This window comes from Leucoraja erinacea, chromosome 2 (genome assembly GCF_028641065.1).
Source record: "Leucoraja erinacea ecotype New England chromosome 2, Leri_hhj_1, whole genome shotgun sequence".
Classification (NCBI taxonomy): Eukaryota; Metazoa; Chordata; class Chondrichthyes; order Rajiformes; family Rajidae; genus Leucoraja; species Leucoraja erinaceus.
The window spans coordinates 72419108-72435525 of NC_073378.1; the positions used below are offsets into that span (position 1 = coordinate 72419108).

The window sequence follows — 16418 nt, forward strand, 5'->3', positions numbered from 1 at the left end:
AAATTAAAGACCCAAGTCAAATCAATGCCCTGTGCTTTCTTCAATATGGCCAAGTCATATTAGCGTCTGGTAAGGTCTTACCACAGAAATCACTACATTGTGGTAGAAATGCATTGAAGATCAGCCGCAAGTATGGTTATTTCACCACCAATTGCAAATTCTGGGCGTCTTAATTCCCCCACTTATCCTGCTTCCTAATGTGTAGGAAGGAACTGCAGATGCTGGTTTACCAAAGATAGACACAAAATGCTGGAGTAACTCAGAGGGACAGGCAACATCTCTGGACAGAAGGTAAGGGTGATGTTTTGGGTCTGAAAAGGGGTCTCAATCCGAAACGTCACCCTTTCCTTCTCCAGAGATACTGCCTGTGCAGTTACTCCAGCATTTTGTGACTAGCCTTGTTCCTAACTTTGGTTAGTTTAGCTTAGCATAAAAAAAGGCTCTTTGGCCCAACGAGTCCACACCGACCATCAATTACCCATTCGCACTTGTTCTGTTATCCCATTCTTTCATACACTCCCTACACAAGGGTCAATTTTACAAAGGTTAATTAATCTACAAACCAGCACATCTTTGGGATGTGGGAGTAAACCAGAGCACCTGGATGAAACCCATGTGGTCACAAGGAAAACATGCAAATTGAACACAGAGGGAACCTAAGGACAGGATCAAATCTGGGTCTCTGGTGCTGAAAGGCAGCAGCACTACCAACTGGGCCACTGTGCCGCCCTAAAGGGCAGCACATGGTTAAATCAGAGTGTTTGCAAGAGCAGTGTGCTGTGATATTATTGCTGGTGCTGAACAGCCACACAAGTTTGGGAATGTCAGTTTATCCGTGCTATACATCTCTATAGCGTGATAATAGGAAAGCAAAGTACATCTGCAGCAGTTGCATGAAGAGGAATCAAATACCTTGAGCTTAAACTGGCTTCACAGTCAGACCACCGAGTTTGCACTAAGCAATTAGACTGGAAGCCACAAAGATCTTATGATTCAAAGGTTGCAAGGGACTTTGTACAAAGCATTTAAGCACTGTTGACAAGTGAAAGTTGTCAGCAGTAAAATTTAGCCAGGCTACTCAGGATACCAGGCAACTGAACATAGCAGCAAGGTAAGATTTTGATTAGTAGCAGCAGGGAAATGGGAAACTGAGAAATACAAGCTCCATTCACAATGATTAGTGGCAGCTTGTCAGGGGGCAGAGGGAGAGAGAACAGAGAGATTCAGATACCATCCACTGAATGAAAAAGGAGCTGCAAAATGAGACTAATTATATCAAAATATTCCTCACCTACCAAGGTACGCCTACTCTGCACAGTGGGAGTTCCAGATTCTTTCGAGCACCACTTATCAAAGATGATACCACATGCGTTAAATTTATGATTGCAATACATAATAATAATGCATTTGTCTGAAACCAAAATTCATTTTAATCTGCAATGCAAGGGGGCCACTATAACACAAAATCCCATGAAATTAGGCCGGGTTACAAATATTCCTTAACCTGCCAGGTTTAAACCCCTTTTTCACGGGGCGACTTGACGCAAGAGTTAACCAAAGTTGAACATCGTGGGAACCTCTTGCGATAACCGTACGGCATTCGTGGACCACCGTGGCGCTAACGGCAGGTACTCGTGTAACTTAGTGACTCGGGAGAAAATTCAAACAAGCTTGAATTTCTCCAAGAGTGACTTGTACACTTGTGGTTGAATATTGCAACATTATATGCACGTAGTGGCCAGTGCGATATCCGTACTGACTCTTGCGTGTACCGTGGGAACTCCTGCGAATGGTGAACCCGGTATCCTGGACAGAGGGGACAGAAGGTGAGTAAAAATTGTCTTCTGTGGGATTGAATTTAAAAAATAAAGATTTGAATCTGCATATGGACATCAACTTATTCATGAGATGTTAATGTGATTCAAAAAAATAACTATAATCTTTAAAAGGGACTTTACTGAAAGGTCCCCGTTTCCCTGCTGCTACTAATCAAAATCTTACCTTGCTGCTATGTTCAGTTGCCTGGTATCCTGAGTAGCCTGGCTAAATTTTACTGCTGACACCCCCCCCCCCCCCCCCCCCCCCCCCCCCATGCAGTAAATGTCGGTTAACCAGGCCAAGGTTTGCAACGATGGTCCCCTCTTGGGATCACACTATCCCTAGCCAACAATTGGCCTATCAGGGAACCAAATATAGACATAAAGTGCTAGAGTGACTCAGTGGGTCAGGCAGCATCTCTGGAGGAAAGGGTTAGGCGACATTTCGGGTCGGGACCTCTCTTCAAAATACCCTGCTGAGGTCATCTGTTGTTAGCCCTGATTTGGCCCGGTCTTTTCTTGCTTCCAGTTCCCCCCTACAATCATCCCGAAGAAGGGTCCCGACCAAAAATGGAATCTATTCCTTTTCTCCAGAGATGCTGCTTGGCCCGCTGAGTTACTCCAGCATTTTTTGTCTAACTTGCTGATTCAGACAGATTTTGATTTACTCTGAAACACACGTTGGAAATTTAAACTTGGGTGCAACTAACATTGTCTTACTACCGCGGGAAGTCTTTAACTCAGCGGGAAGGCAGCAGTTAATTGTTGCTCCCTTCAGTTTCCCAGGGGGTCGGGACGGGACTGGAGTTGGGAGGGAAAGGTGGGGCAGTCGAGGGAGAGGAGGGGGAGACAGATGGGGGTGTCTTCATTTACTGGCGGCGGGTGTCTGTCACTGAAACAGGCAGGTGAGATTTCACATCCACCTTGTGTGTGCCTCTCTCTCTCTCCCTCCTTCCCTCTCACACAGGCATGACTGGAGGAACTCCGCGGGCCAGGCAGCATTTACGGAGGGAAATGGACAGGCGACCCATTCTTCAGGCTGCCTTATGTCTCTCTCCCCCACCAACTCCCACCCACACACGCGAATGCTGGAGAAAAGTTTTGAAAATGTCAAAATCCAGCGGCGACCAGAAAAACGCTACGACTCTTTGGGCGACTGAGGAAACTACTTACGACCATACAGGCGACACCCCAGCGACCATGTGTTGCTAGCCTAGTCACCGGCAGTCGCCTAAAAATTTGCCTAAGTGGGACAGGCCCTTAATGAACCAAATCTTCCAAATGTTTAATCATCCTTATACTCTGAACATTCTGTTGTTCCTTCAAATTGGATAATTTGCAAATTGTAATACTAATTAACCTGATATTTTGTTAAACATTATCCATTCATTAAAACAATGGAATTACATGAGAGAGTTGAGCATCAAAACAATTTTGTTCACACATCACTGGTTCCAGACTTACTTTGGTTAAAGAATTGCAGGATTTTATCCCTGACTGTTTACAGATAAAGAGATTTTTCTCTGAAGTTAAGGCTGTCATTGTTGTTAATTGAGATTTTAAAGGCATGAGATTGATAGATTTTCAATACGTAAGTAAGTGGTCTGAGAATGTGCTAGAGGTGGTGATAGTGTGGCGTGGGGACAGAGGTCACAAGATTGACTAGAAAGGGTGAACAGGATCATGGAGCTGAATACCTCCTACATGGCCTCCTGCAGCATCTATGAATTTCAGGTGCAGCAGTCAACGAACATCTTTGAGACTTCCATACCATTCAGCACGGGCGGTAAGCCCACAATTCCCATCCAAAAATCCAAATCTCCAGCGAATGCACATAATTGAAGTCTTACATATGTAGGCGCGGAAACTGCAGTTGCCCTGTGTTATAATCAAAGATATGCAAAAATGCTGGAGTTACTCAGTGGGGTTCAGTAACTCAGGCTGCATCTCAATCAGCATTTTGGGTGACGTTTCCTACGTGCTCTCACAATTTACAATTTTTGCAATGAGCCAAAGACTACTTGTGCAATTTGGAGCGTGAAGAAATCTTTAGACTTGGGGAAAACCCAGCACGGTACAAACTCCCTTCAGCCCATCGTCAAGATCAAGCGCGATCTCATTGCGACCATGCCCATCCAATGTGGAGGAGTCTTTCCAGCCAAATCAATACAAATATGTGAAGGACAAATATCAGTGTTCTTGAATGAATGCTCTTACACCTCTCACAAAAATATACACAGCCGGCTCATCTTTATTTACCTCTCACCCAACCCCATATTCCAATTCACTCCCAGACCATCCTGTCACACGACTGGTAGGGTCTGGCAATTTTAGACACTCAAAAGACATCTTGGGCTTCCCTTCCCCAGGTCTGTGCCCTTGATAGAAACATAGAACATAGAAAGTAGGTGCGAGAGTAGACCACCAGGTCCGTCGAGCCCGCACCGCCATTCGCTCATGGCTGAACACTAAACAGACACACGTACCAAAAACAGTAGACACAAGACACCAGAGTCCAAGACACTAACCCTCCCCTTTATACCTGCTACACCCCTCTCCCCCCATGTGGATGAGTCTTCCTCCAGAGGCAAAAACCAATAAAAACCCAGGTCCAATTCGGAAAAGAAACCGGGAAATTTCTTGAATGAATGACACTCTCCAGGAGACACACTCCTCTCCACAAAAATATCCATACCTGCCCGGCTCCCCGTATCTTTATCCCCTTCAGCTAAAAAACATGCTATTTTAGTCTTAACATATTTTTAAAGTTTCTGCTTCCACTGCTCCCTGGGGCAGTGAATTCATAAATTCACCACCCTCTGGTAGAAGGTCTGGCCAATTTTGCAAAGATCAAGGCCCTACGATTTTAGTCAATGAGATCGCCTCTCATTGTTCTAGATGTAGAATTTCCCCCAATCATCCTAGTCGCTCTACAACTCAACTCATAAAGACCACCCTCTGGGTGAAGAAGTTCTTCCTCCTCTCAGTTTTAAAAGAGCCCCCCCTTATTCTGCAACTAGTCCCCTAGTTCTAGTTTCCCCGATCATTGGATCCGCGGGCATCCACCGATCAAGGCCCCTCACCTTATATGTTTCTGGCCTCTCATTTTTGTAAGGAATACAATTTGGTCATTGAAGTCTCACAAGGTTTGCACTCTAAGGGTACAAACCATCTGCCCTATCATGCTTCCCCATCTCCCTTTCCTCAAAACCTGCTACTCATTGAAATATGCCATTATTTTAATACCAAAATCAGGTATTGCATACCACAAATTCTGTACCACAAATTGGATATAATGTTATAGATGAAATTGGGAACACTATTTGCATTAAACAGGCTGAAATGGTAATTGAGATTTCAATCAGGAACTGAAGAATCAATTCAAATTTACATTGAAAATGGACAAATCAGTGATAAACCTGTATTTCAAATAAAAAAGTCTGGGGAAAAAAATGCTTCCATGTAACCTCCCTGCTGTAGTCAGACACCATTGTCTCTATCAGTTTTGCTGCACATGGCCATTGAAACCGACGTAATCGCTCCACTGACACTTGTGCAATGGTGCAAGGTAACACACACACTTGAGCATTTTGTGCTTACTGTAACAAAAATAAACTTTTTCCAATTAAAAGACCTTTAGTTTTGAAAATGTTATGGGGAAAAAACCATTACTGCAACATTTTCTAGCTGCTAACTCTCTTTCCCCATTTACACAATAGCTTTTGTAACTCAACATTCTATAACACTAAGTTTCTTAATGCAACTATTGCATTAGAGCAGTACTACTTGCAACTATTGTGCTATAGCGGAATTATTTGTGCTATCCATTTTCACTTAAATATAGCTCGCTCACTTTATTTGTCACAAACTGACTTGTTTGATTGAATTTCTCTTTTCCAGTATGGATTCTAGCACACAAGCAAAAAGACAGCAAAGGACCTATCATTTCCCATAAAAGCTCCTCTTCCTTTGTGAGAGTTGCAGCAGCAAATTTGACTGGAAACCTTAATGGTAGGTTAACACAGCGAACGTCAATGTCTCAGACTGAAAATGTCACTTCAACTGAAATCCATTCTTGATTTTCCCAACTCACAACTTTCTTCAGCCGAACAACTCGTGGAACAACTCTGTTCTAATTATGGTCATACCCAATTATTTTTTCCCCCCCAAACCTCTCAAAAATCTCTCGTCCTTTGTTAAAATATATTTTAACGAATCATTTGTAGCTAGATATCAAGTGTTATTTGACAAAACTGCAGTAAAATCCCTTGTGCTAATTTTACAAATATATACCTGTTTTTTTTGGCATTGTAAAGTTTGTAAATTTCAAGCAAATGAACTAAAAGTTCCAAACATGAACTAGATGTTTGAAACTTTTTTCTCTTACAGAAAACAGGATAAAATACATTCTAACACAGTCACCCAGCTTTTTTATTTACAGCAAGTTTATTTGTCAAATAAGTGAACAATTACTAATGAGAAAACAAAATTAGTGCTTTAAGTTTTACTAGGGAACTCGTGTTTTTGAATACAATTTGAAAGTCATTAGGTGGGAATAAGATTATTTACACTACAGAAAATAACAAATGTAAGTAGATGACAAGGGTGAAGTACAATTGATTGGTGAGGTGGGCGGGTGGATAAATTAGGCTGTGGATTTCAAACCACACTAAATTACCATTGTGAATTTCAAATAGGTTTAATTTATTTAAATATTCAGAATTCATCCAGTATTTTCAGTGCCAATTGCCCCAGATAAAGATGTTCCTTGTACTTTCTGAGACACTGCTGCCATCTTTGGGTGAGAGCAAAAATACCAGGCGGCTCGTTTGAAAGAATGTTAACAGTCACAATAAAAATATTCCTTTTGCACATGCGAAGCCCAATTAAACTTCATCCAAACTGTGTATTATCTAAACCAATGGAGAATTTGTGTTCCATTTAATGGAAATACTCAAGGAAAAATTATTGTGTATCACCATAAAGTGGCTTGCATTACTTCCCTGCTGGAAGGCATGATTAATCATTTAAACAGCATTTCAAAAATGTATTATTGCAATTCTAACAAGGCAATAAAAAACATAAACAAATGATTTGTTCAGCCCTTTGGTGTTTTATTTAGTTAAATAAACTATTTTGCTCAAAAATATATGATTTAACTGAATCTACATTGTTAATTCTTGCGCACAATATTTTAGTTCTAAATGGAGAGTGAGAGAGATTTAGGGAGGATTTGCCAAAGTTTAGCACCGAGCCTGCTGAGAGCAGAACCGCCAATGTGAGAATGATTAAAATGGGAAGATACTGCACCTGGAAGAGCACCAAGATCTTAACAGGGCTATGGGGCTGGAGGAGACTATGGAATTATATAGTTGCAAAGCCATGGAAGGATTTGAAAACAAAGATAAGATTTGCAAAGAGAGGTGTTGCCAGATCTGGAGCTTTTGCATGGTTAATTGCAGAATGGTTAATTGCAGCAGTGCAAGTAAGGGTACATGCACAAGCAATTTCATGTTATGTTAAAGGAGGGTGCAAGGTGGAAGGCTATTTTGCACAAACAATGCTAAATAAAGGAAACTGTGTGGAAGAGAAATATTACACCTGCAGGACATATTGAAAGTATATTGAGCATGGAATACAAAAATACATGCACTCATTTTATAAAAGCATTTGTGTTAGTTTTGTTACTTAGTTGTGATGCTGAAATGCAATGGTTTGGGGAATAAAATAGTGGTGAATACTTTAGTGACATTGGTTTAATAAAGGAAAGGGTAAAACAGCTGCTCTGTGGAGGAATGAGAACAAGTTGAGAAAAGAGTGATGGTGAGAGAATGATAACTGAGATTCAGAGGTGAATATTCTGGGACATGGCTTAAAAGTTGGTCTTGGCAAGTGGCAACAAAGAGTTTTACTGTGAGACAAAATACAGGAAGAGAGGGAATAAGGGAGCAAGAGAAGAAAGGTGTGCAAGGGAGGTATATAATACTTGCATTTGAGGCTAATAACCAGATAATCTATGTTTAGTTGTTGTTTTAGGATTCAATGTTGTTCAGGATACCAAATGGAATGCCACTGCTCTTCTGTGAAATGGTGCCACAAGCGTGTTTACACCTCCACCAGAGAGAGCAGGTGGGGTCCCAGTATGACCGTCAATCTTAGACACGATCTTCAACAGTGAATTCACTCAGTGCTGTAAAGGAGTGGAAGCCTTGATTTTATTTTTTGCCAAGATCCAACACTTCTGCATCAGTAGGTTGTGACTTGAAACCGCAACCTACTGATTCAGAATAGTTACACATTGAGCTTAAAGGGAGCACCATCTTTCCTCTTCCGAATGCTTACAATATATCCTAGCTTCGTCATCAAATTCTCTTCTAGTGTATTGAAGGTTGCAGAGTTAATTCCTGATCTTCTAAGAAGTTGCTGAACTAATGCAAAAGTGGAGAACCCCATATCCACCGAAGCTTCCAATATCCTCCAGAACAACTTCAGCAGGCGCCAGTTAATTACACTTGAAATCACTGATTTAAGAGATTTCTTGCTATTTAGAAATAAAGAAAAATAGGTGCAGGAGTAGTCCATTTGAACCAGCACTGCCATTCAATATGATCATGGCTGATCATCTAAAATCAGTACCCCATTCCTGCTTTTTCCCCATATCCCTTGTTTCCTTTAACCATAACAGCTAAATCTAACTCTCTTGAAAATATCCAGTGAATTGGCCTCCACTGCCTTCTGTGGCAGTGAATTCCAGGTTCACAACTCTCTGGATGAAAACTATTTTCCCCTCATCTCAGTCTTAAATGGCCTACCCCTTACTCTTAAACCGTGACTCCCCCAAAATCGGGAACATTTTTCCCGACTATTTCCCAACTCCATGCAAACAGGAACCTATTATATGTTTGAGAAATTATATTCCAACAGAAGACTAGATACAGGGTTTTCTGTGCCAGAGACGCGGGTTCGATCTCAACTACGGGTGCTATCTTTACGGAGTTTGTTCTCCCCGTGACCGCGTGGGTTTTCTTCAAAATCTTTGGTTTCCTCCCACACTCCAAAGACGTACAGGTTTTGTAGGTTAATTGGTTCGTTATAAATGTAAATTGTCCCTTGACTACTGTTGAGCTTACCAGAGATGTCCTTAAATAGTGGGAGCCCTTCATTAATGTATCAGCTTAAAAAATAGTGCATGTGTGGTGTCACAAAACCACTTAATGAGAGAGAAATGTCTCTTTACTCACTAATACAAAATAATTTGGCTGCCAGCTCTAAGCACCTCTGACATCTTGTAATACTGAAATCAATGGAACCAGAAGTTTAGTTTAGTTTAGTTTAAAGATACAATGCAGAAACAAGCCCACAGCCCACCGAGTCTACGCCGACCAGCGATCTCTGCATTATCCTACACACCAGGGACATTTTACCAATCTGATAATTTTTTGGTGCATGTACCAAAACCAATTAATCTACAAACCAATATGTCTTTGCAGTGTGGGAAGAAACCAGAGCACCTTGAAAAAAACCCATGAGGTCACGGGGAGAACGTACATACTCCATACAGACAGCACCCAGACACAGGATCAAACCCAGATCTCTGGCGCTGTAAGGCAGCAACTCTACTGCTGCGCAACCGTGCCACCCATGTTGGAGAATGCATAAATAAGCACCCCATGAAAGTTTCAGCATTTAGCATTAACCAGTATATGTGAATTTTAATCTTAATTATTCTACACTGCAACTGGTCGACGCTGGGCACTTTCTCCCTCGCTTTGAATTGTGGGAGATTTGGCCGCCATGGCTGCCTCGCCGCCAGCGCTGAACACCAACGCGGAGGTGGCCTCACATGTGGAACAGCTCTTCATCTAAATCCGGCCCTGCCACCCACAGGTACACGATAAAGGGAATCATGTGAAGAATGATTAGTGCTCGTTAATGTACAGTCATTCTAATAACATAAATTAGGAGAAAGGACTAATGGACAAATGGATAGATAATTGAAAGGACAGGAATAGACATTTTCTTTTCATTCATTTCTGAGACTTCTGATCAGCCATGATCACATTGAATGGCGGTGCTGGCTCGAAGGGCCAATGGCCTACTCCTGCACCTATTGAATATTGCTGGGATGGCCAGCATTTAATGCCAATTCCCAATTGCAGTTCAGTGATGGCAGGGAACTGCTTTCTTGAACCCCTGCAGTCCACCTGGTGAAGGTACTTTCAGAATGCTCTTAGGTAGAGAGTTTCCTGATATAGATCCTGTGAAGGAGCATGATAATGAATTTGCGCGAGATGGAATGTGCAGGACGTGGTATTTCCATGTACGTAATACACGCATACTTGGTAGCAGAGGATGCAGGTTTAGGATGTGCTGTAAGTGTAGTCCAGGCAAGTAATTGTGGGAACATGAATTGCACAGTGGCACAGCAGACATTGCTGCTGTCTCACAGCGCCAGAGATCCAGATTCGATCCCGACCTTAGGTGTTGACTGTGTGGAGTATGCACGTTCTCCTCGTGACCATATGGATTTCCTCCAGTTTACTCCCACATCCCAAAGACGTGCAGGTTTGTAGATTAATTGGCTTCTAAAAATTGTACCTAGTGTGTAGCATGGATGAAAAAAGTGGGATAACAGAACTAGTATGAACAGGTGATCGATGATCAGTGTGAATGTGGTGGGCCGAAAGGCCTGTTTTCATGCTATATCTTTCAATCAATTCAATCAATCAAAATCTATTTTTTACCATGTTTCTAGAGGATAAAATATTGAAACTTCATATCAGAATTTACTTTTTAAAGATGTTATTTTCCCTAACGCTGCTGCCCAGCCTTGTTTTATTGCGTATTTCCAGCACGCAGTGTTGAATTGAGCAGTGGTCGACTTACTGTGGGTCCCCGGCGTAGCTGAGCTGAGCAGGCCGAATCCCAAAGTGCACGATAATTGGAAAAGTGATGACTTCAGGATTAAACTGCTCCCGGTCCAACTGGTCAATGCGAACTGAGCTGGGTTTCTGCAAAGAGAGGCCAAAGATTCAAGTTCAAACAGACATTTAGTAAATAACAAGACACCATTTACACAAAAAACAGAAAATGCTGCTGCATAGCAATCTTACAGCTGACCTAAAATGATTTGTCACTGAAAATTATTTGGTCAACTCTAACAAGGAGTTACACCCAGGTTATTTTTCTTCTCTGCAGTACATGCTTCAGCAGATGATTCATCTGGGACCGAATCCCATGAAACCTGTGTGATCCATGTTATCCCACGACACAACTATCTAGTCGCTGTTCCGTCCCTCCACATGTCATTGAAACACTGAAATACAGAGGTTTACCTGCATCTCCTCCAACCTCATCTATTGCATCCGCTGCTCTAGATGTCAGCAGATCTATATCGGTGAGACCAAGCGGAGGTTGGGCGATCGTTTCGTCGAACACCTCCGCTCGGTCCGCAATAACCAAGCTGACCTCCCGGTGGCCCAGCACTTCAACTCCCCCTCCCACTCCGTCTCCGACCTCTCTGTCCTGGGTCTCCTCCATGGCCACAGTGAGCAGCACCGGAAATTGGAGGAACAGCACCTCATATTCCGTTTGGGGAGTCTGCATCCTGGGAGCATGAACATCGAATTCTCCCAATTTTGTTAGTCCTTGCTGTCTCCTCCCCTTCCTCAGTCCCCCTGCTGTCTCCTCCCATCCCCCATCCTTCCAGCTCCTCCTCCTTTTTCCTTTCTTGTCCCCGCCCCCGATCAGTCAGAAGAAGGGTTTTGGCCCGAAACGTTGCCTATTTCCTTCGCTCCATAGATGCTGCTGCACCCGCTGAGTTTCTCCAGCTTTTTTGTGTACCTTCATTGAAACACTGCTTGTCTTGCCTAAACTCATTCCCTGGATGCTACGTTCTTCGCCCTTTACATTACTCATCTTCATTAGTTGGCAATTAAAATGTAACTATTTCAAAAAATTGTCATTTTGGTTTACATCCCTCCATGCCTCTTTTATCAGTTCCAGCCGTTTCATCATCCAGGAGCACTTATAATTTTAACCTTTTGTGTTAGTTGAGAAGGTTCTCAGCTCAGGCAATGCTGAACCTTCATCGCTCCAAATAAGTTAATTGCTCCACCGCATTTTGATAAATTCATGTCATAGAAGCAGAAGTATTTGACTCGTCAAGTCCACTCCACCATTCAATCATAGCTGATCTATATTTTCTTCTCAACCCCATTCTCCTGCCTTCGCCCCGTAACCCCTGACAAGGTTGCAAATCAAGAATCTGTCAATCTCTGCCTTAGAAATATCCATTGACGGCCTTCACAGCAGTCTGTGGCAATGAATTCAGATTCAGATTCAATTTTCAGATTCAGATTCAATTTTAATTGTCATTGTCAGTGTACAGTACAGAGACAACGAAATGCATTTAGCATCTCCTTTGAAGAGCGACATAGCAAACGATTTTGAATTAAAAAAATAAATAATAAGTGTCCGTGGGGGGGGTGATTGGCAGTCACCGAGGTACGTTGTTTAGTAGATTGACAGCGGCCGGAAAGAAGCTGTTCCTCGACCTGCTGGTTCGGCAACGGAGAGACCTGTAGCGCCTCCCGGATGGTAGGAGGGTAAACAGTCCATGGTTGGGGTGAGCGCAGTCCTTGGCGATGCTGAGCGCCCTCCGCAGACAGCGCTTGCTTTGGACAGACTCAATGGAGGGGAGCGTGGAACCGGTGATGCGTTGGGCAATTTTCACCACCCTCTCCAATTCCACAGATTCACCACCTTCTGGCTCAGGAAATTCCTCATCACCTTCCTAAAGGCGAGTCATTTTATTCTGAGGCTTCCCCACGGTCCCAGACTCCCCCACGAGTTGAGGAAAAGGTGATGGTGTGAGAATGATAATAACTGAGATTCAGAGAGGTTTCAGGATGAACATTCTGGTACATGGTTGAAAAGTTGGTCTTGGCAAGTGGAAACAAGGAGGTTTACTGGGAGAGAATATACAGGAAGGAGGAAGAGGGGGAATAAGGGAGCAAGAGAAGAAAGGTGTGTGAAGAAGGAATATATTACTTGCAATCATATGGTGCCTTTGAGGCTAATAACCAGATAATCTATGGGTTTTTTTAAGGATTAAGTGTTGGTTCAGAACACCAAGTGGAGCACCGCTGCTATTCTTTGAAATGGCATCACGAGAGTTTACTCCTCTACCCGAGAGAGCTGGTGGGATCGCAGTTTGACCGTTATTCTTCAACAGTGAATCACTCACTCACTACTGTAATGGAGTGGTAGCCTCGATTTTATTTTTTGCCAAGATTCAACACTTCTGAATCATTAGGTTGTGACTTGAAACCATAGTCTACCGATTTAGAATTGTTACCCATTGAGCTTAAAGGGAGGACCATCTTTCTACTTCTGAAAGCTGAGGCTACACCCTCTTGTCCTAGACTCACCCACGAGTGGAAACATCCCCTGCGCGTCAACTCTATCCTTTCACTATTCGGTAACTTTCCTGCTTAATGACACTCCTTGGAATCACGTCCTAACAAATCTTTTAGTTATTTCCTCAAATTACTTCTGCGGTGACTTGACAATCAATACATTTATTTCATAACCCCCTGTGGATGTCCACGTAAATTTACCATATAACTGCAATTGTTGCTGTTGTATATCATCTGAAACTATAACTCCCAAATGTATTAAGTAATTTGAGTCAAAGTATCATGAAAATAGTCAGGCAAGAACAATGGGAAGATTTATAAAATAAAGCCAATTAAACCATTTCCGTGTGTACTTGTAAAATAGAAACTGCCAATTTGAGATGTAACTTCAGTAATAAACGAGACATCTGGAGCATTTTATGGGACAGTGCACACTTCCAACATAAAAAGCATTTCCCATGTTCTCTTCCAAATGGACCAACTCTTGTTTCATACCTTTTGACTTCCAGTTCATTTTACACAATCAATTCCTTCAAGAAATAAAGGACCCGTCTATGTAAACGTTCTTCATCATATAAGAGTTGGGAATATTAGTGTGGCATTCATTTCAGGGCAATCATAAATTGCCGAAGGTGCACAGTTCTCCAGCTGTGATTGAAGCATAGCTTTGAATACACAATGTAAAATTTCTCACACTCCATACTTCAGGTCTCTAAATGTTAACGTTCCATTATCCTTTCAACGATTGAAGAAATGGACATTAATATTTAGTAATTATGCTCTGCTTTGCGTCCACTCTTCTCAAAAGGGAAGCATTTTTGTTTGAGGTGAACAAGGTACAATTGATTTGGGCAATCCATGAGCATCAGTCTGCAGCTCTCCATCCTGTCTTCTTAGCAGCAGTACTGGCTTGGTGATGACACGCTCACTTCTCAATCAAAAGCTTATTGATTGAAGTCCCATGCACAATGTACAGAACAGTTCCAGGCTGATACTCTGGTGCACTCTGTGGATGGAATGCTAGAGCATTTGGCAGTGCCATCTTCCTGAAGAAGTAATGTTGATGAAAAGCATCTCAGATTCATCATTTCATAAATTCATGTGATAGGAGCAGAATTAGGCCATTTGGCCCATCAAGTCTACTTTCTTCCTTTCAACCCCATTCTCCTGACCTCCCCGTAACTCCTGACACGAGTCAGAAGATGAAATTTACCCTGCGTGTCTTGGCCCACACCGAACAAGTGTTGGAGGAATTCAGCACGTCAGGCTGCATCTGTGGAGAGAAATGAACTGACGACATTTTGGGTCGGGATCCAAGGGCGATGATAACTTTGGTGAGAACTTGCTGCTTTTAAATTTACACATCCCCAAATACAAGCGTTCCAATGTCGACGGGTATACATTCAGCTGCCCGAGCTCTGGAAGTCTCTCCCTAAACCCTTTTTGTGGTCTACCTCCCTTTGCAACACAATGATTTGCCTCAAAGTTGCTTTTGGACCAAGATCGTGATAATCAGCCCTAATATCTCCCAAATGAAGCTGAACATAATTTTCCTTGGTAGTGCACACGACGCAGCTTGGACCAGTTTATACACTGAAGATGCTTTTGGCAAGGAAGATTGTTCGTTTTTATTGTTGTAAAACCTTTGCTGCTGTTGAGATCATATCTGATGTCTTTATAAGGACATTGCTGCCATAATACTTCTTTCCACAAAGAGCACATTGCGTTTAGGCTAGTTTCTACTTCCACCTTCACTTACCATGCCAGGGTAGGTCACGATCATGCCTTTGCACTCTTCGGCGTACTTCTGCCATTCCAACTCCTCCCACTGCAGCATATTGGCAATCTCCTCCTCGGGAACAAGAGGTTTGTTGCTGTGCAGCAGGTAAAGCAACACCTGATGCATGGACAGTACTTCTTTCCCACTATCTGAAGACAACAAAGCAGAACAGACACACATGAAGTGACCATGATAGGAGTGACAATAGACAACAGACAATAGGTGCAGGAGCAGACCATTCGGCCCTTCGAGCCAGCACCGCCATTCAATGTGATCATGGCTGATCATCCTCAATCAGTGCCCCGTTCCTGCCTTCTCCCCATATCCCCCTGACCCCGCTATCTTTAAGAGCCCTATCTACCACTCTTGAAAGTATCCAGAGAAGTGGCCTCCACAGGGAATTCCACAGACTCACAACTCTCTGTGAGAAAAGTATTTCCGCGTCTCCGTTCTAAATGGCTTTCCCCTTATTCTTAAACTGTGGCCCCTAGTTCTAGACTTCTCCAACATCGGGAACATTTTGCCTGTCTCTAGTATGTCCAAACCCTTAACAATCTTATATGTTTCAATAAGATCCCCTCTCATCCTTCTAAACTCCAGAGTGTACAAGCCCAGCTGCTCCATTCTCTCAGCATATGACAGTCCCGCCATCCCGGGATTAACCTTGTAAACCTACGCTGCACTCCCTCAATAGCAAGAATGTCCTTCCTCAAATTAGAGGACCAAAACTGCAGACAATACTCCAGGTATGGTCTCACTAGGGCCCCGTACAACTGCAGAAGAACCTCTTTGCTCCTATACTTGTCTCCTCTTGTTATAAAGGCCAACATGCCATTTGCTTTCTTCACTGCATGCTGTACCTGCATGTTTACTTTCATAGACTGATGACCAAGGACCCCCCAGATACCGTTGTACTTCCCCTTTTCCCAACTTGACAAAATTTAGATAGTAATCTGCCTTCCTGTTTTTGATACCAAAGTGGATAACCTCACATTTATCCACATTAAACTTAACCTGCCATGCTTCTACCCACCCCCCAACCTGTCCAAGTCACCTTGCATTCTCATAGCATCCTCCTCACAGTTCACATTGCCACCCAACTTTGTGTCATCTTCAAATTTGCTAATGTGGCATTGAATCCCTTCATCCAAATCATTGATGTATATTGTAAATAGGTGCAGTCCCAGCTCCGAGCCTTGCGGTACCCCACTAGTCACTGCCTGCCATTCTGAAAAGGATCAGTTAATCCCTACTCTTTGTTTCCTGTCTGCCAACCAATTTTCTATCCGTCAGCACTCTACCCCCAATGCCATGTGCCCTAATTTTGCCCACTAATCTGCTATGCGGGACCTTATCAAATGCTTTCTGAAAGACCAGATGCACTACATTCACTGGCTCTCC

General features: G+C 42.8%; 1 protein-coding gene across 3 annotated transcripts in view; it reads right to left on the reverse strand.

Annotated features, from left to right (window-relative positions):
• The window catches only part of drosha (drosha ribonuclease III), a 143895-nt gene that overhangs the window by 92416 nt on the left and 35061 nt on the right, over nucleotides 1-16418 (reverse strand). For all 3 annotated transcript variants that reach the window (XM_055658349.1, XM_055658341.1, XM_055658358.1), the window contains 2 exons: nucleotides 14997-15166; nucleotides 10704-10828 (listed from right to left, as the gene is read on the reverse strand). In XM_055658349.1, coding sequence (XP_055514324.1) covers nucleotides 10704-10828; nucleotides 14997-15166 — 295 coding nt within the window. The remainder of the gene's footprint in view (nucleotides 1-10703; nucleotides 10829-14996; nucleotides 15167-16418) is intronic.